Genomic DNA, 21,274 nt, shown 5'->3' on the forward strand with positions numbered 1-21,274 from the left:
CTTCTAACACGCAGGAGGCCTTTGTGGCAATTTCAAGGCCTACTCAAGGCTGCCTCAGAAAGAATCACACAGAGGCATGTGATTTTTGCCCCTGGGAATGACAGGCCACAGACCCAGTTGACCCACCCTACCCCCATGCCCCACAGCCCACAGTGAGGCTCCACACAGGCCCACATGAAGACACATGACGCAGCAGGACACACAGGGCCAAATGTTCCCCTTTATTATGGTTCACTCAGTTACCACAGACAGACAGTAGCTCAGGCAGGTCAACTGCCAGCTCGACAATGGTCTGTGTCTCCCAGAAACAAGGAGGAGCAGTAGGCACCAGCAAAATGCAAAAGCAGGTCACTGGCTGGCCAGACCTGAGGATTCCCAGAAATGACCTGGGCCTTCCTCCACCACACCCCCAAGACAGACCATCCAGCGGAGATGAATTCATTCCAAGCCCCCACTTCTCATACTGGTTCCCTCCCTAGGAAAGTGCATAGTTGCCTGGAGATGCAGCACCCCAGGGCCTGGACAAGCTGGGTCACACACAGGTAGCAGGCCTTCCCAAGCACAGAGCCAGGGCATGGCCATATAGGTCTGGGCCAGGAAAGAGGAGAGGCAGGTAGGATAGGAAATTGACTGTAGGTGGCATCCAACAGGAATGAGAGCTACCACAGGCCTCCTGGAGCTACCAGAGACACAAAGAGAAAGGGACCCAGAGGTCTAGGGTAGGGGAAAGGAAAGGTGAAGAAAACCTAGACCTAGGGTTTCTTTTCAGGTACTAGAGGTTGTGACAACTGCTTTCTGGAGAGAAAATGGTAGAGCAGAGAGTCAATCATACTCTGGCCCAAGCATAAGGGACCATTAGGAAGAGAACTTTTCAGAGGCCTTGGCTCCCCTATAGGAAAATGAAGTGCCTGGAGCTCAAAGCTCAGGATGGCACCTAGAAGCCCAGGTGTGGGGTTCCAAGTTGGAGCCAGCCCAGAGTGACCAAGCTGGATTGGCCAAAATTTTCAGGCCAAATAGCCCAGGCAGGAGAAAGGGAGGATGGAAAACAGGCAGTTGCTCCTTGGGTGAGAATCGACTCCCTCCAGGCCTCAGAAAGAGCCAGGAGCTCTACCAGCAACATTTTCACAATGTTTGGAACAGAACAGCCCCACAGGCCTTAAATCATTATCCTGCAAGGGAAAGGGGGTTCTGACAGGGTAAGGAAGGGCCAAAAACCAAGTCTAATAGGCAGAAGGGAGTAAGTAATCTTGATTTGGAAAAAAAAAAAAAAAAAGGTCAGAGGGCTTCCCCTCCCACCTAACCTGAAATCCCATTCCAGCCATTGTGCTTATGGATAGGACTGGGCATGTGCTTCTTCCTGGGCCCTGAGTTCAAGTGCCCAGAACTGCTCTGTGACCAAAAGCAAGCTGGAGTGGTAGGAGGCAGGCTCTCCTCTCACTGGGCCCTGCCGGCCTTCTCCTCCGATCTTCCCTCCAGGCCCAGCCCTCTGAGCCTGCCCCTCTACCAGACCCAGTAGATAGCAGAAGAGCTATCTACTCCCAGGAGTCAAATGGTCATTCAGAGATACCTAGTACCTGCCCAGTGGACTTGGGCCAGTCAGATCTCACTCAGGGACCAGTAATTATTTACATACCCTCTACTCCAGTTGTACCTTTCTACCTGAAAATTACCTGGACACCACCCAGCTCTTCAGAGAAGGCAGTGGAATCAGCCCTCACAGATGGCAGGTGCCACCTAGCAGGGGATGGGGGTAGGCTAGCAACTGGGGGTACAGGGATGGACATAGGCAGAGGGCTCAAGGGGGCTCTGGGAAGAGGAGGGGAAGCAGGGCAGAGAAGAGAGGAGCCCCCCACCCCAGACCAAGCTCTGAGATGACCCTGCATTTCCCCTCCCCGGGAGTCGGGTACCCAGGTGGGCTATGCATCTCCAGCTGTGTGCCCTCCTGCACCACACCTAAGGCTCAGCTCCTGTCCATTTCCTTGATCTGGGAACGGGCTCAGTCTCAGGAGCATATACAACTGGGACACTCAGCCTTGGGGAAGACAAAGAAAAGCCACATGGGGAAGAGAGAGACCCTAGGCAAGAAAAGAAGCCACAGGGAATCTGACACCAGGAGGAGAGGAGGGAGGGGAGGGAGTGGGAGGAGACCAGAGCAGAAGGAGCAAAGGAAGATCCCTGGCCTGTCCCCACCTTCCTACCTACCACCCCCATGAGTGCTAAATACTGTTGCTTCCCAGTGAGACCAAAAGTGGAGACAGTTTCACCTCATAACCCTGGGGAGGGGGCCAAGCTTTCTGCTATGCCTCCCCCTGGTCCATAAGGGGTCCCTGGGCCAAGGTCAGAGGGGGCACCCTGGTGGAGGGTGGGGGCTGGTTTAGTTCTAAACATACATCTAGCACCACAATGACAGAGACCTCCACTGCATACTATTTCACGAGGGGACACGGACATAGCTACCACCGCACGGGACAGCTCCACGTGCAGCCCACGGCTCTCAGAGTACTGAGAGCAGAATCCAAAGGAGCGGGGGAAGGGGGGAGACATATACATATATATATATATATATAACTCTGATTCTTTGTACAAAGTTGGGGAGGAGAAAAGGGAGGGAGGAACCCTGCTTGGTCACCACAACAGACAATGTGGCTTGAGTCCCCATCCCACAGACCCCCAGCCCTGCCCTCCTGGTAGGCTTGGCTGGCTCACATCTCATTGGAGTATGTGTAGTTGGGGGTGGCGGAATACTGAGTCTGGGGCTGATTCATGGCACCCTGGGCCGCCCCCATGGCTGCATTCTGGGCCGCCTGTTGCACGTGTGGGTTCTTCCATGCCCCCGTGGTCCACTCCTCCTGAGCTTTGCTGAAACTCCCCCCACTGCCCCGGTAGAATTTATGAACCTGTAAGAGGAGGAGCACAAGGAAGGATTAATCAAAGGGAAGGGGCAGCCCATCCAGGAAACACCTGGACACCAGAGACAAGTCCCTGTAAAAGCCAATCCTCCCTCCCACACCCGCCCTGTGTACTAGGAGCAAAGTTTGCCAAGCCATTCTGGAGTGAGTCCCTTGGAAGACCTGCAGGTCCTCCTGTATCTTGGAGGAGGGGGTGTTACAGATCGTAGCCCCTTCCCAAAGCCGCCCTCTCAACTTTGAGGTGACCACATACCATGCTGAGGGCGACGAAGGAGAACACAGCCACGGCCGTAAACATGATGGTGGGAATGAGCATCACCACTGCTGAGCCAACGTTTGTTCCGAAGAAGGAGATGGTAGCGATCCAGCCGCTGCAGGAAGAGGCCAGCTGTGGGGCTGCCGGCAGGTTGAGGGGTAACCGGGAGCCCCCCCACCACAGCCAGGAGCTATCTCATTGTCACGGGGAGTGGCCACATTATCAGATGCAAAGAGACCAGCCAGAGGGCCTGCGGCAGTGGTTCAGAAGAATCCTTTCCCACAGCTCAGGAGACAAGCTCCTCAGGCATAAGGCTTCCTTCCCTTGGGTTCTCCCGTGATGCTTGTCACCCCTGGGAATCCCCCCAAATCACTGCGAGGTTCTCCTTCCCCTCTGCTGCTGTGTCTGTGTCTACTATACTACCCTGAATGCGCTCACAGGCCAAGCAGCTAACACACAGACATAAACAAAGGACACACCCCAAGGTGCCACCCGTGCCAGCCCTAGGTCCATCCCAGACACCCCAATCTCTTACCAGACGCCCCAGCCCGGGATGCCCACGGCCTGGATGATGCTGATGACCAGCTGGGCCATGAAGGTGAAGAAGAAGGCCATGAAGCTGAAGGAGCTGTCAGTCCTGCAGCAGAGGAGATGACTCTCACCACCTGGGCAGAGGGCGAAGGCTTCCCCTGTCTTCAGGAGCCCCCAGCCCTTCCGAGTTTAAATGAGCACGCAATGGACAGAAGACACTTAAAGGCCTTGATTGAGAGGCAAAAATGGAAGTGTTTACGGGAATCTTTGCAAGTGCCCATGTGTTAGTCTTGTGTGAGCAACATTACATAAGAAGAGCTCTCCTCGTAAATGGACCACTCACATGGACAGTACATGGATGGATGGCCCCATTGGCAGAGAAATAGATGGGTCAATTATGACAAGAATAAATGACCCCACTGTCAAGGGGATGGACAACCTTACTGACACCAAGATATCTAGCTCCACTGTTACATGGATGGACATTCCCATAAGCTCAGAGACAGAAAGTCTCATTGGTATAAGAACGGAAACCTACTGGCACCAAACAGTAGCCTAACTGGCATACAGATGGATGATCTGATTGGCAAAGACATCTGAGGTCCCATTAGCACTGACATGGATTCTCCACTGGCACCAAAACAGATAGCCTTGTTGGTACCTGGATGAATAGTCCCATTAGCCCCAAGACTGAAAATCCATTTTACACAAGGTAGACACCCATTGGCACCAAGACAGCCCCACTCGTACATGATGAGTGGTCCCTTTAGCACAGAGTTGGATGATATCATTAGCACACAGTGTCAGTAGTACATGGATGACTGGTTCCATTAGCACATGGATAGATGGTCCACTTGGTACCAAATCAGCTAGCCCCACAGGTGCAAAGATAGGCAGCTCCACTGAGACAGGTGGCCCCATTGGCAAATCTGACATACAGCTGCCTGGGGAAGGCAAAACTACGACAGGCCTCATCTCTATGTTATGCCCACCCAGGGAAGTGAGACAGGAAGTGAGGAATGAGGAAAGAGGGAACCAAGGGTCTGACTCCCAGTCTTTCATCCCCAGCACTGAATTCTCAGGAAGCCCATATCCTACCTGGCAGTCTGAGCTGAGGGTGAACAAATAGAAAGTGAGTGTGGGGGGTGGTCAAAAAAAAGTGAGAAAATATATAGAGAAGAAACAGGGGAGATGGGCAAAGAGACAAGGTTAGGAGCTGGGGTCAGCACAAACCACTTACTTGAAGGCCTTGTAAATGGGCCGAAACCAGCAGACGTAGGAGCAGGGTGTGAAGAGGATGAGCCAGAGAAAGGCGAGGCCAAAGTTGGTGGCTCCCCCGCCTCCGATCAGCCACGCGAGACAGCCCACCAGGTTCACGGCCAGCGTGACGCTGTTCACTGCAGACCCAGGAGCACATGCACGCACAGAGACAAACACCAGACATGCACACAGACACCCAGGCCCATGCAGAGACATGTGAGCACCCAGACATGGACACACACACCCGTAATTCAACAGACCCACAAATACATGGAAACAGAACAATGCACAGACAGGTAGATACACACAAACATACATGAAAACCACATTTACAGAGATTCGCACCCACAACCCACATCAGTGAATACACACACACACAGATACATGAGACATACATACATACACACACAGAAGGAGTACAGACTGTAAGAAAGAAAGCTGGGAGCTTAGACCAGTTCCCCTCCCCACACCCACTCCTAGGGATCTGAGAAATCCAGAGAACAGAGTCTCCAGAGCAGGAACCCAGAGCCTCAGTCCAACAAGCCCCACTGAAGGGCTAAGAGCCTCCAGGGGGTAGAAATGCTCTTCTCCTTACTAGAATGGCCTCAGACCCTGGCCCTCCCAGACTCACAGTATCACCAAACCCAAGGCACAGGAAACCCTTATATCTTCTCTTGCAAGGGGCATAAAAAGTGGAAAGAAAAAGGCCTTGTAGAAACATCTCTTCAAGCTGTTGTACCATCTGCCCTGCTCTTAAATGGGGCAGGCAGCAGTGGCTGGGATCTCAGTCTTTATCTAATTCATTTCTTAGACAACTACAATGCCACTTCCTCCACGAAGCCTTCCTTCACTACTGCAGCCTTATTCATGTCCCATCCCTCTGACCTCCTGCAGACCTGGGCTGCTCTCATGCACAGTTCCCCAAGTACAAATCCCAGCCCATCAACCACACTAGAAGCTCCCCAAGAGCAGAACCCAGGCTCCCACCCCTCTGTGCCCACATACTCTAGTTGTACTCAGAATCACAGGATCACCAAGTCATAGCCAGCAGAAACCTCGACTTGTGCTGGCACTAACACACAGCCAGGGCTTCTGACATCAGGATGCTCCCTTCCTCAAACATTAGGTTGAGTCCCTTTAAGGCTCCACAGAGATCTGCTGAATAAACAAAGGCAGGGGGGCTCAATCTTGGCCTCAAACAACTAGGCATCTGGTCTTGGCTTCTGAATAGAGCCCTTACGCATCTCAAGGGTCATATGCATTTCCTTGGGAGCAAAGCATCTGGCAGGTGCCTAGGGAGGACTTAGGAAGGTATTTATAGCCCTTAAATCCAGCTCCTGGATGAGATCTTCTCAGGGGCAGAGTTCCCCGGGCCCGGAGCCAGGTGGGGTGCTCCCCAAGTCTGGCAGGACAATGCTGTCACCTATACAAGTAGGCCCACCTCCGGGCCCACAGAACAAGGATGCGCTTTTCCTTCTCCACACTTTAGCTGCATTTCCTCCATCTCTGTGATTGTCCCCAATTTCCCAGAGCTCCGGAACTCCGGGAAGTGATGTTATTTGCTCTTTACATAGAACAGACATGAACCTGTTTTTATATTGGTTTACATCTCTCCTCCCGGTCCCATCTCTCTCCAGCTCGCTGGTTCTAGTGCCTCTATTGTAATTATTCTACCCCCTGTTTGGAACATATATCCAGTAACGTGGCCACTCAGCTTTCTTCCATCTCCGTTTCTCTCCCTGTCCAGCTTAGGTTCCATAATTCATTACATGCTTTCTAATGCTCTCCCCTGCCTCGTCTTCTGGTCACACTCCCCCTGGATGAACACAACTCCCATATGTTCCTGAGCTGAATGTTGCTAGGAAAGAAGGAGCCTACGGAGAAGCCTGGTAGGACCACAAATTCACATCAGCCAACCTTGAATGGACCCTGTGCATGACCCAGAAATCTTAGGGGTCATGTGTCTTTGGATAGTGTCCTCACCCTCTGTCCACGAAGGTGCTGTCATTCTAAACCCACTTTCCTCAAAGCTCCCATCCCCACTTCTACATCACATTTGATGGGGAAACAGAAGCCATCAGAGGCGACCTCCTCATTCCCTTCCCAACAACTACAGATCTACCCACACCTGCCCGCATCTCTTCCTTCCCTCACGTTACACAGGGAAAGATGCCTTCTCCACTCAAAGGCCAAGCCGGGACTTGAAACGGAGTCAATCTATCCCCACACTCTTTCTACCACCCCATGAAGAACCTGTGAAGACAGCATTCTTTACCACCTTCTGAGCACAAGCAATCACCCACCCAAGTCAGCAGCTAAGTGCAGGCTGACTCAAGGCAACACCACATGTGACAGACCCTGACTGGGTCCCCCTATAGGTCTAAGGTTCCTTGAGGCCGGCACCCAGCACAGGAAAGCCAGCCTGCCCTCCCTGTACACACCTAAGAGGTACCTTTGACTAGCCTGGGCACAGCCAAGTCCCATCCCTCTAAGATGACACTTTCCCACCAACCTGCCACCGACCATCAGCACCTAGGGCCTTGATACTCTGCACCTCAACGTTGTAGGACATTAGAACTCTAGATTCTTAGAGAAGTACAGACTATACAACACTGAACTCCTTGGAACCATAGTGATCACTGAGCCAACACCCTCTCACTATAAGTGAAGGGCCTGCTGCTTGGGAAGTAGGACAACCAGCCCAGTTTAATCCCATATCTCCCAACTCCCAGTTAATGCTCTTTTCTCTGAGAAGTTTTCCAAAGAAAGCAAGACATTTCCAAATGTGGCTTTAAGACAAGGATTCCTCTGGGGCGCCTGGGTGGCTCAGTCATTAAGCGTCTGCCTTCGGCTCAAGGCGTGATCCCCGGGTCCTGGGAGCGAGCCCTGCATCGGGCTCCCTGCTCTGCTGGGAGCCTGCTTCTTCCTCTCCCACTCCCCCTGCCTGTATTCCCTCTCTCGCTGGCTGTCTCTCTCTCTGTCAAATAAATAAATAAAATGTTAAAAAAAAAAAAGAAAAGAAAAGAAAAGAAAAGGATTCCTCTCTGAATCCGGAATCCCGAGGTCCTGGTAGCCACCAGAGGCTCCCTGGGAAACCACCCCAGTGGGAAGGGAAAGGGACAGCAAGAAAAGAGAAATGATCCTGTGGACAAAGACCCTTATCCAGATACTCGATGAATGGGAAGTGGAGGGCGGGGGGATGAGGGAAACTGGGGCCCAGATGAGGGTTTGGCCCATGAGAGGAGGCTGCTGGGAGATGGCCCATGCAGATCCTGTAAGTGTGGCTGAGGGCCAGCCAGGCCTCCAGGCCCCCCACCCCAGTGCCCGGCAGCCGGCAGCCTTCCCCCTGACCCCGCCCGCCAGGGCCCACCCACCCCACAGCACTCACACATCCAGAGGTAGTAGAGGCGCTTGGTCATGCTGAGATGCTGGGGAGGAATGTCTGCCTCAAAGTCTTGGTAGAAACATGGCTTCAGGGGGATGAATTTGGGCAACGGTGGGAAGTTGTTCACTTTCTCTGTGGGTGAAGCGTACGGCATAGCATCACCTTGAACGTTCCCCTCCCCAACAACCCAGTGTGACCCTTCTTGCCCTGGTTTCAGCGGCCCCCGGGCCCCTGAGGTCACAGGCTACACTGCTACCCCCACCCAGCCATCCCTGCTTCCTCAGATCTGCTAGGAGGTTCCCAAAGTAATCAACGGCCCTGAGGCAGTGCTGCTGTCTCTCAGAAGACAAACAATAAATGCCGCCCAGATCCAGGCAGATGAAGCAGCTGGGGGGGGGGGGGGCGGGGGGCTCGAGCTAGATAGTCTCTAAAGGTCCCTTCAGCTCCAGCGTTCTGTACCTGAGCCTTTGGAAACCAAAAACTCAGAAATCAGAAGGAAAGGGCCTCAGAGTATTAAAGAGCAATGGTGACAGAGGGGACAGGGCCAAGCCTGGGCTGCTCATCAGTCAGATGGTCAGGAGCAGCTGGGCATCAGGATGCTCAACCTCTGGTTCCCACAGTCAGAGACCTGACAGAGGGCTAGACAGTGTCATGCTGAGGGTTTCGGACAGATAGGCCTCAGTAGAAGACCAGGAAAAGCCTGGGGACAGGACGACAGAAAGAACTTAACCTCCAAAAACTAAAGGGGCTAAGGAGACCAGGAAGCGGGCCACCTACCCTCTGCTCACTTGCATGACCTACCCACATGACCCTGTCCTTACCCGCCATGATGGCACAGATGGCACTAGCCGGCCCAGCGGCCTGCCCACGCCTCTTTGTCTTGACCTGGAAGGAAAGAAAAGCCAGAGCAGGATGAGGATCAGGCCTGGCGCAACCCAGTCCCTCTCTCAGACCCTGCAGGGCTGGAAGCTCCCTGGGGCAGAACCTGGCTCTAACGCCACAGTGGGAGGAGCCCAGTGGAGCCACTCCCACCCACTGAGCCACCAGTCCACCAGCTGCCTCCTTCCAGGCACTCCTGCCCTTTGCCTCAAGGGATAGAGTCTTTCTTCAGAAAACCCTATCCAAGGGTGGGAAAGGAGCCTGGGAAGGGACCCCATGAGGCAAAGGCAAGTGACAGAGAAGGCCTGAGGAGACTACAGACCTCTGAAAGAGAAAATTCTATTCCTCGACTCTGAACATGGCAGACCTGTCATCAGTCACAGGCTGGCCTCCCCTCTCTCCTGCCTTTGCTTTCGCTCATTTGTGGGGGATGTGTAATGGGTCAGGCACTGGGGAGACAGTGTGAGTAAGACAGATGTGGTTCTTGCCCTCTGCAGGAAACAGTCAATAACCTGAACAGTACATACTCTAAAAGGAAAGGATGGTTACCATGAAAATATGCACAATCCATAGCAAGCTGCTAAAAGTCAAGATGCGGGGGGGCAAAAAAAAAATTAAAGTCAAGATAGTGTTAACCTTGGGGCGTCTGGATGGCGCAGTCGTTAAGCGTCTGCCTTCGGCTCAGGGCATGATCCCGGCGTTATGGGATCGAGCCTCACATCAGGCTTCTCCGCTAAGAGCCTGCTTCTTCCTCTCCCACTCCCCCTGCCTGTGTTCCCTCTCTTGCTGGCTGTGTCTCTCAAATAAATAAATAAAATATTAAAAAAAAAAAAAAGAAAAAAGATAGTGTTAACCTTGAGGAAGCAGGGAGCATAAGCCGAGGTATTGGTAATGATATGTTCCTAAATCTGGGAGCTGGTTACACAGTGTCAAACTTTGTGCAAATTCATCAAGCATGAGATTACAATTTGTGCACTTTCTTGTGTGTTACACTTCAAATAAAAGTTTGCATTAAGGGCACTGGTGGCTCAGTCGGTTAAGCATCTGCCTTCAGCTCAGGTCATGATCCAGGCTCCTTGCTCAGCGGGGAGCCTGCTTCTCCCTCTCCCTCTGCTCCCGAGCTTGTATTCTCACTTTCTCTGTCTCCCACATGCTCTCTCTGGCAAATAAATAAATAAAATATATATTTTTTAAATCTACCACAAAAGGGAGAAAGACAGGCATGGTAGAGACCTACATGAAATGATCCCCTTACACAGCTGCATTAATTGTAGCACTGTCTGTAACAGTAAAAGATTGGAAACAATCTACACAACAATAGGGGATGATGAAATAAACAGTACAGTCACACAGTGGGCTGCTCTGCAGTTTTTAAATGCTCCGCAGCTATTTAAGAGAAAATACTGCTGTGGAAAGATCTCCACAATTACTAGTCATTGAAAAAAACAACATAGATATAGAACAGTCTAGACAGTAGGCAACAAAAGACATAGAACAGTCAGAACAATATGCTTTCACAGTGGGGGGAAAAAAGAAAAAAAGAAAAAGGAGGGGAGAGGAGAATAAAAACATTTTTTCCTTTTGACCCAACAATCCTACTTCTGCTTTTTTACCACAAATCAGAAACAATAAATACATGTCATTCAACATGACACTATTTTGAATAGCAAAATGTTGGAAGTAACTTAAATGCAACTGTTTGAATAAACTATGGTATATCATTCAACGGAGTACTACACAGATGTAAAAAAGAATGAAGAGGGGCGCCTGGGTGGCACAGCAGTTAAGCGTCTGCCTTCAGGCAAGATCACGGCTCAGGGCGTGATCCCGGCGTTATGGGATCGAGCCCCACATCAGGCTCCTCCTCTGGGAGCCTGCTTCTTCCTCTCCCACTCCCCCTGCTTGTGTTCCCTCTCTCGCTGGCTGTCTCTATCTCTGTCGAATAAATAAATAAAATCTTAAAAAAAAAAAAAAAGAATGAAGAGCATCTCTATTAATTGCTGTGGAATGATTACATAAAAAAAGCAAAGGACAAACAAGTATAAATAGTATGCTATTCATGTAAAAAAGGGGGGGATAAGAACATGCACACGAATTTGCTTATGTTTGCAAAAGAACACAGGAAAAGTAAACCAGACACCATGAACTGGTCACCTACATGATGGAAGGGCTAGGATGACTAGTGAGACTTCCCTGGGTAAAGACCCACACATACTTATATACACAGAATATCTTACATACTCAAGAACTTACACCAGAAAGAAAAGTAAACCCTAAAATTTGAAATAAACAAAAGCACGTGATGCTAACTGTACGGGAAACTGATAACACGACCACATAGAAAAAAGAACTGGCCAAGTAACTTGATTAGAGCACTCCGTGTCCTCTTAAAAGGATATATCTCAAGGATAAAAATAACTGGAAAGAAAGCTTAAATATAAGCAGGTTTATAGAGTGTGGTGATGCTGAAACTCTGTCACGTGTCCCATAGAAGAGGACATATGAGTGTACTGGGTTCTCACTGTTAAAATATGGAAAGAGAATATGCAATGTGGGATGGTAAGAGCCCTGTGCTGTTGGATTTGAAATGGAGGAATCAGCATGAACTCATGGCTTAAAAAACATATACGGCTGGTCTCAAGCCAGGACAAGGAAATACCGGGATAGCCTAGAACATTTCGTGGTACCAGAAACAAGCAGGTATTCAACAAATGGACGCATGTCAAAAGGACACCAGTTTGAAAGAGCTACCACCAGCCAAATTTGAGACAATTAAGAGTCTCAAAAATAAGAATGACAGCAACATATAACATCCTGAATGTTAAACAATAATCCATGATACGCCAAGATGCTCTCAGAAATTTTCATTTGATGGTAGGGATCACAGGTGACTTTAATCTTCTCCTTTATTCCCCTATGTACTTTCCAAATTCTCTACGGTGAATATACATGACTTTCTTAATAAGATAAACAATAAGTGCCACTTAAAACGTAAAAGTCAAAAATAAGTATCACTAATGTAACTACTGATTCAGGCAAGGATCATCAACGGCTGCCAAAATGACTGGACCAGAGACTGTGGGGAAGAGAGTCACGGTCTCAAAGGACCAGCCGGAAGACGACTTGCTAATTACAAAGGGGAACTGGCATTTCTATTGTGAAGGAGGCTGACAGATACAACCTTAACCAAGCGATCAAACTGAACGTCACCAATAACGGGACAGACAGACATTATGGCCTCCCAGTGTGATGCATCAACAAGGACGCTACGTCACTATGTAGCATTCCTGCCCCAAAATGTTTAACTTGAATCCAATCACGAGAAACAAGCAGACAAATCCAAGTTGTGGAGCATTCTAAAAACTAAACTGGCCTGGCGCTCCTGGGTGGCTCAGTCAGTTAAGCCTCTGACTCTTGATTTCGGCTCAGGTCATGATCTCAGGGTCCTGGGATAGGTAGGGTCCTTGGATCAAGCTCCATGACAGGCTCCCCACTCAGCAGGGAGTCTGCTGGTCTCCCTCTCCCTCTGCCCCTCCCCCAGCTCACGCGTGCACGCTCTCTAAAATAAATAATCCATAAATAAATAAACAAAACAAGTGACTATTCAAAATATAATCATAATAATTAATAAAAATAAATAAAAACTAAACTGGCCTGGACTGTTAAAAAATGCCAACATCCAGGAGCACCTGGCTGCCTCAGGCGGTGCAGCAACTCTTGATCTCAGGCTCGTGAGTTCGAGCCCCACACTGGGTGCAGAGATTACTTAAAAATAAATCTTAAAAAATAAATAGATAAATAAATAAATAAAATCTTCTTTAAAATGCCAACATCCTAAAAGATTTTAAAAAGTAAAAAATAAAATAAGGGATTATCTAAACCAATGGAGACTCAAGATATATGGTAATAAGAGCCAATGTGTAAGCCTTGACTGGATCCTTATTCAAGGGGGAGACACTATAGGGGTCATCACTGGTATAACAAAGGACACTAGATAATATTATTGTGCCGATGTTACATTTCTTGGGTATGATAATGGAACTGAGGTTTTATAGGAGAATGACCTTGTTCTTAGGAAATGTGTTCAAGGGCTTAGGAGTAATATGTCTTATGTCTGAAACTTGCTTCAAATAGCTCAGAAAAATAAAAAATGATGGATGGGTAGATACAGACAGAATCAAAGTCAATGTGGCAAATGTTAACAAGTTATGAATCTGGGTGAAGCAATATAAATGTCCCTTCAACTTTAGCTTAATGTGAAAGTTTTCCAAATACAAAGTTGGAGAAAAACATGAATAATGTCAGTAATGGATTACAACATAATGAATGAAAAGAACGCAGGAGTCCATGGAGATACACAAAAGAAAAGGAAGAAAGGGAAAGTTCTTCTCATAAATATAAATGGAATGACAATTTTTAAAAGTCACTATCTGATACAGGCAGGGGTCATCGATGGCTGTGCTAACGGGGCGGGGAGGGGAGCAGGCTGGGGAAGAGAAGCATCTGACGGTTTGTCACCCCTCTGATTACTTATTAATCACAACAGAGGAAAGGTACTTCAACAATGAGAGGATCTAGCAGAACAAGTGACCAAATTTAGCATTTCTGACAATGGGATGAAAGGTCACGTTGCCTCTTGATGTAATACACCTAAAAGGACACAAGATCATCTATGTAGTATTGTTGCCCAAATGTTTAATCTGAGCATAATTATGAAAAAAAGCCAATCTGACAAAACCTGATTGTGGGAAATTCTTCAAGACAAATATTAACGTCATGAAGGACACAAATTGGTAGGGGATCATCTAAGTTAAAGGAGACTAAGGAGACATGAGAATTCCCATAGAGGATCCCAGGTTTTTAAATCACAGCTATCAAGAACATTTTTAGGACAAGCAGAGAAACTTGAATATAGACTGCATAGTAGAAATCGTTGTCCAAGGTTAAATTTCTTGGGTGTTGTAGTTACATAGGAGAATATCATCATTTTTAGGAGATACATGCTAAAGTATTCAGAGGTACAGTGTCTTGTCTGCAACTTATCTTCAAATGGTCCTGCAAAAAAATTAGATAGATAGATGACAGATAAAGCAAATGCTGCAAAATATTAGCAATTGGTGAATCTAGGTGAAATACCCTAGTACAGATGTTCTTTGCATTGTTCTTTTTTTTTAAAGATTTTATTTATTTATTTGACACAGAGAGAGAGAAAGAGAACAAGCACAAGCAAGGGGGAGCAGCACAGGAAGAGGGAGAAGCAGGCTCCCCACCAAGGAGGGAGCCCAATGTAGGGCTCAAGCCCAGGACCCTGGGATCATGACCTGAGCCGAAGGCAGACGCTTGACTGACTGAGCCACCCAGGCACCCCTTTGCACTGTTCTTTAAACTTTTCTGTAGCTCTGAAGTTTTCCAAAATAAAAAGTTGGGGGGGTAAATATATTTTTATTTGGTAATAGATATTCAAAGAATCTCTAGTAGGATACTTAAAAAACAGTAAGTGTGGCTCCCCGAGGGACAGAAAAACTGAACAGATATGGAGCATGTGGGAGGAATAATTTTTACCATGTATCTTTCTACCAGCTAATCCAAGACCATCAATTTTAAGATAAATCATTATTTTATTTACCAAAAGAAAGAAAATACACTGCCAACTTGTAATTGTTCAGATGCCGAAAACTTTTAAGACAAGATATTAGAATGTTTTCAGAAATATCAAAATGGTCATCTTAGAATTGATGAAACTTGGAACATCTTCCTGAATTAAAAATCATGTAAATGTATTACTTGTTCAAAAATACAAAAGAAGAAGAAGAAGAAGAAGAAGAAGAAGAAGAAGAAGAAGAAGAAAAGAAAGAAAGAAAGAAAGAAAGAAAGAAAGAAAGAAAGAAAGAAAGAAAGAAAGAAAGAAAACAACAACAGGCAGAAGAGGGTGAGCTGGCAAAGATTGGGAAGGAGCAGCCACTGGGGCAGGCGGAAAACCAGGAGAGCACAGAGTCTCCAAAGCCAGGAGCGGACAGTGGACAAATAGGACAGATGCTACTGAGAGGTCTGGCATGAGAAGGGCTAAACACTGAAGTGTGTGTAACACTCAATAACAACCAGTCATCTGTGACCCCGGCAAGAATTGTTTTGATGGCCACGGAGCGGGGTTGGGGGAGGGGGAGCATGAGTAGAAGTCAAATGAGAGCTAGTTGAACAGGTAAGCTGAGAGAACAAAGCGTAGCCAGCTGTTTGAAGTAGCCTGCCTAGGAAGACAATAGAGATAGGTACTACCTGAGTGGGATATGGGTCCAGGGAGGGCTGGAGCTGTAGATCGTTTAAGATGGAAATAAGCCAGAGATGTGAACGATCCAGGGAAAAGGTGCGATTACAATAGAAACAGAGGTTAACCAATGATGGGAGCCCCTAAAAAGGGGAGAAGCATGGGGTCCAGTCTAAGGAGGTGGGACAAGCCTCAGTACCAGCAGGTGGGAAGGAGAACATGATGCAAGCAGATGCAGGTTGGAGGCCTTGGAAAGGACTGTGAGAGTCCTGTGTATCTGCTTCAATTTTCTCTATAATACAGGAGGCAGGATGGGGTTGAGAAGGAAGAGGGAAGAGTGGTAAACCTTAAGTCAATGGGCAACACAACACAGCCTGAGAAGTGCCGTGGAAGAACAAGTACAAAAAACTGTGGGAACAGAGAGGAGCACCTCCCTGGTCTATCCTGAAGGAGCCACAGAGGGCTTCTGAGAAGAAGCAATATCAGAGCTGAATCCTGAAGGATGCATAGGAGTCAGCCAGGGAGAGACAGGAAAGCAGGTGCGAAAGTCAGGAGAGCAATAGCGTGGCATATTCAAGGGACTGAAAAAGTACAGCAAGGATGAAGCTCACAGTGAAGGGAGGGAAGGAAAGTCAAAAATAGTGTTGAAAGGCAGAAGGGGCCAGGTCATCCTGGCCTTGAAGGCCATGAGCAGAATTTGGGCTTTATCCCCAAGAGTCTTACGAGCCACTGAAATATTCTATTCCTCTTCTTCTTTTAAAATATACAGCCTCGGGGCGCCTGGGTGGCACAGCGGTTAGGCACCTGCCTTCGGCTCAGGGCGTGATCCTGGCGTTCCGGGATCGAGCCCCACATCAGGCTCCTCCGCTATGAGCCTGCTTCTTCCTCTCCCACTCCTCCTGCTTGTGTTCCCTCTCTCGCTGGCTGTCTCTATCTCTGTCAAATAAATAAATAAAATCTTTAAAAAAAATAAAATAAAATAAAATAAAATATACAGCCTCATGGGGCGTCTGGGTGGCTTAGTAGGTTAAGCATACAACTCTTGATTTCAGCTCCGGTTATGATCTCAGGGTCATGATCTCAGGGTCGTGAGATCAAGCCTGCGTTGGGCTCCCGAGCTGGGTGTGGAGCCTGCTTAGGATTCTCTCTCTCCCACTGACCCTACCCCCTCTAAAAAAAAAATAAAAACAAACAAAAAAAGAGAAAGAGCACCTTGTACGTTAACTAACTATAAATAAAAACTAAAAAATATGTGTATATATAGCCGTATATATAGTTTTTTTAATAAAATTAAAATGTGTTGCTTTTTAGCTTTGCGTAAAAATATTTACAAGTTAAAAAAAAGTGCATAAAGTTGAAAACAAAAGTTCTTCCAAATCCACCTTCTCAGAGGCCACCTCTTCAACAGATTGACCTCTAGGTTTTTGTTTTTAATGTATATATTAGCATATATGGCAAAAATGAGATCATTTTATTAAAAAAATAGAAGGCTTTATTTACTTATTTGAGAAAGAGAGCACAAGCAGGGAAAGCAGCAGGCAGAGGGAGAAGCAGGCTCCCCGCTGAGCAAGGAGCCCAACGTAGGGCTCAATTCCAGGACCCTGAGATCATGACCTGAGCCAAAGGCAGATGCTTAACCGACTGAGCCACCCACGCACCCCAAAAACGAGATTTTATACATGCTGTTTTTTAACCTGTTTTTTTCTACTCAACAGTATCTCTCGAAAATTTTTCGTGTCAATGATTCAGGTTATCTCAATATTTTTAATGATTGATCAACTGGACCGACACCATCGTGGCCATGAAGCAGTCAGGTGTGTCACAGGCTGACTTGGCAATTCAGAGGTCACAGCTTCAGGAAGTGGCGGGGTAGAGGCAGGATGCCAAGAAATGAAAACAGGACAGAGAGAAAGAAGGGACAAGCCTAGCAGACTCGTCTTTCAAAAAAATTGGCTGAAATTTTAATACACACACACACACAGAATATCAGCAACAACCCTGAAACACTATGTACCAAATCATCTCTGGATAATGAGACTATAAGTTATTTGTTTTCTTTCCTTTGCTATTTTCTAAAATTTCTACAATGGTCTCATATCACTTTTGCAGTAAGACAAAGCAATAGGTTTAAAACAGCAGCCACTGGAGGAGGACATAGGGTTAGAAAAGTTTATCAAGGTAGAACACTTGAATTCATATATTTAGAAGTGGGAGGAAGGCATTACGGAAAACAGTGGAGAGTGAAAATACAATAGAGGGGAAAACAGCTGATGGACACCGGGACCCCGGGAGACAGGAAGGGCCAGCATCCACAGCACAGAGTAGGCACATTAGACTAGAACCCTCCTTCCACTGGGACTCGAGAAATCGAATTCAAGAAATGGGGAAACGTGGGTGCAATTCCACCTCCCACACACCCACCCAACCCCCCTCCCGGGGAGTAAAAGGCTTTGGGACAGTAGTCCAGTTTGGGATACTCCTCCCACAAAATGGGAGCTGATGGGAAGAGGGGAAGGGTTTCTACAGGTGATAGAGGAACAGCTGAGGCTGGAGACCAGGCATGGACGTAGAACCAGTCTGCCCTGCTATGTGATAGCCCCCAGAAACTTCTGCATTCTGAGTGTAGAATCCAGAAATGAGGGGTCTGCTGCTGGAGTGGGACACGCAGGCAAACTGGTATGACTCCTGAGGGCACGAGCCAGAGAATGGTTAAAATCCTGGACCATGGGGTCCAGGAAGGACATGGAAGGTGTCATGCTCATGGGACAGAGGAAATGGAGGTGCCAGAGAACTAGAGGTCTCCTTGAGGTCACAAAGCAGATAAAACAGAAGTTGGACTGTGCTCAGAGGATACTGGAGTTTAAGATTTCAGAGGTAGTCACATGCCAATGATGACCAGACTCAAATGTGGTTGGGAGAAAGGGTGGTGAGGGAGGCAAGAGTGAAAGACAGTGGTCCAGCACTAAAATCCTCCATGAAAACACGGGCGGATGCAGATAACTTAGATTGTGGAAGACTCAAAGAAGGAGACTCGAACTCTGCTCCAGCCTGACCCCCATCCTATTCCCATGCTGTCTCCAAAAGGTGTGCCCATGGTTACAGAGAAGTCAGTGTAGCAAAGGATGGATGACTCAGTGCAGGAGAGGCCAGAGCACAGAGCAAGGCTGCTAAGATGGACGTTCCCCACTCTTGCTCTACCTCTGGTCCCCTTATCCCACCCCACGCCACACATCCCCAGCCCTGAAGTCCCAGAACTATGAATCATCCCCAGAAAACAGCATTCTCCTGGCATTGCTATCACTGTCCTATAATGACTCTTCAGTACCCCAGATGATCCTGAGCCTGGCATTCAAGGCCTTCTGTCAATCAGCTACAAACTTCCCAAACCACCACCTTTGCTTCTCTACCACAGGCTGATCTGCTTCCCACACAACCCAGTTTCATGCAGGAGATCATGTCTAGCCACCCCCTCGATTTCCAGTGCCCCTAAACCCTGTAAACTCTAAGTCCTACTATTTTTCACATCCCACCTCCTCTGGGAATCCTTTCCAGATAACCCTGCCACACATCCCACCCCTTAAATTTGGAACCAGTTATTGGGCAGCAAGTGCTCACTCCTTCTCATCCAATCTTCTCCTCACTCCCTGATAGATGAGACTTCCGGGAGGGACCCAGCACAGGGCAGGGCACAGAGCACAGAGCACAGTCAATTCCTGTTCTTGCTTAAGACCTAAAAACCCTCCCAAGGGGTGGGAGTGGAGCACCTGCTGCCCTCCCCCAGTCAGGCTAAGCCCACAACTTCTGTCAACCCTGCATGTACCATACTTCCTCCAGGCAGCCTTCAGAGATTCCAGGCTGTCAGCAGGGAAGGAAGTGAAGCCTGTAGAGGAAATGCTGTGGGGAGGGGGGTGAGGGGTGGGGGAGAGAGCCAGAGAGAGGAGGGAGGAAAAGAAAAGGAAGAACTGGGAGGGACACTCTAAACTAGAACAAGCAGCTTCCTCAAGGGAGGAGAGTACTTAGTCCTATTATTTCATCCCCAGAGAAAGGTGCTGGCAAAGAGCGCCCAAGGGGGAAATCAACTTGTTCAGAAGCAGCTAGCCAGCCAGGGAAAGAGTTAAAGAAACAGCCGCAGACCCCAAGGCCCATATCCACAGCTCTCCTCCCGGGACCCCACTAACTCTCCACAGGATTTGCTACACCTAAGACCCTCTTTCTGTGACCCATTCACTAGAAACATCCTCTCTCAGCTCTAGGGACTTTGCCTTCAGGCTCACCAAGTAAGCCCAGGTCAGATCTAAACTGGCGAGATTTGTGCAGCCCCAAGCAAAATCTCCTTTGTCAGTCATGCCCCTCTCAAGAACCATCTCTCTCTTTCAGAGCCCTGCACCTGTGCACGTAGAACAGAAAAAGCACAGGCTGCAAAATTCTCCAGACTTCCCCTACCCCATGGGAACCATCACATGGCTGGGGTCACAGGCGGGCCTCCCCAACAGCTGTGCTTAATTCCCACCTCTTTGCCCATAACCACTCCCAGGGTATGCCCTCTCTTGACCCTTCCCCATCCAAATCTCCCCTCCCCCATAAAGTCTATTCACTGGCTCTTGCCTCCCTTTCTCCTTGTCTCTGGGAAAGTCTGCCAGGCCCTAGCTGATCTCCCCATCCCGCAGCTGGGGCATTACCGGTTTGAACCGCCAGAGATGGTGAATTCTCAGTAGGAGTCTATACTTGGTTTCCCCAACCCCCAGGCCAGGAGCTCCTCGAGGCAGGGACAGGGATGGATTCCAAACATCTCACCCCCATCCTCGTAGCCAACTCCTGCCAATATTGGAATGAGCTACATCCGGCACTCCCAACTCACCACCCCAAAACCTTAGTGGAGCCCAGGCTCCGTCAAGCCAGTGCACCCATCCCCCGCCGACTAAAGGTCGGCAAACCAAGGGAGGCGATGGGGGACTCAGCCTGGGCCCACCTGCAGGGACCCCCTGTGAGGAAGGACCCAAAGGAAGCCACTGTCAACCTGCCACCAGTCGCGTGCGCCATCTCCAGGAGGAGGAGGCTGGTTTCCAGGGAACACCAGGTGGGGCTGGGGCGGGAGGGGGGGGGAAGGAGGGCCCAAGGCCCAGGCTCCAGAATCCAGGGGTCTGACGTCACCCAAGACCCGGGTTCCCTCTGCGGGAGCCGGGAATGGGGATGGTGAGGGGTGGAGGGCTGGGGGCACCTGCAACCATCTTCTCCCGCCTCAAACAGGAAAGGTCACCTCGACTCCCCACCTTTCCAGCAGCTCGGCCTGCCCCTGCATGCAAAGGTGAAGCTTAGGGGGCACAAAGCTAGAGAGTGGGTGACCACATCTCGCCCTGCGCCCGGCTTCCCTGGAAAGCCCTTCTCCCGGTTTTCAGGCCCCGGACTCACCCGCCGCTGCCGCTCGGTTGCCGAAAGGCCGCCGCGCTGCGCTGCGCTTCACCCAGCGATGCGGCGCGGAGCCTGCCGCGAGCCGCTCCGGGGCTGGGGGCGGGGAGCGCGCGCGCGCTCCTCTGGCCGGCTCCTCACGCGCCCGCGCCACCCGCGCCCGCAGCAACAGCCGCTCTCGCGAGACTTCCGCGCCACCTCTAGAGCCGCTCCCCTTGCGCTCGCGAGAAGTAAGGCCTGGCCACCCGGCACCTTACAGGAACTGTCCGAGGTGCTAAGTTCCCAGGCAAGGCCAGATCAGTTGGTTGGTGGGCACGGAGAGGACAAGAGTGTACAGAGAACTAGAACGTGGAGAAAAAGACCCAGAGATGGGAGCCCGGTACCAG

At 49.2% G+C, this 21,274-nt stretch overlaps 1 protein-coding gene across 1 annotated transcript; it reads right to left on the reverse strand.

The window, feature by feature from the left end:
- Positions 1 to 200: 200 nt before the first annotated feature.
- SCAMP5 (secretory carrier membrane protein 5) lies at positions 201 to 21,026 on the reverse strand. The gene is made up of 7 exons (XM_045795174.2): positions 20,892 to 21,026; positions 9,163 to 9,226; positions 8,345 to 8,473; positions 4,937 to 5,093; positions 3,701 to 3,802; positions 3,163 to 3,280; positions 201 to 2,897 (listed from the first exon to the last, which is right to left on the reverse strand). Exons 2-7 carry the CDS (start codon positions 9,167 to 9,169, stop codon positions 2,703 to 2,705), a joined length of 708 nt encoding a protein of 235 aa, XP_045651130.1. The 5' UTR covers positions 9,170 to 9,226; positions 20,892 to 21,026; the 3' UTR covers positions 201 to 2,702.
- Positions 21,027 to 21,274: the final 248 nt, after the last annotated feature.

Source organism: Ursus americanus, chromosome 28, assembly GCF_024610735.1.
Source record: "Ursus americanus isolate L20-20 chromosome 28, mUrsAme1.1.p, whole genome shotgun sequence".
Lineage (NCBI taxonomy): Eukaryota > Metazoa > Chordata > Mammalia > Carnivora > Ursidae > Ursus > Ursus americanus.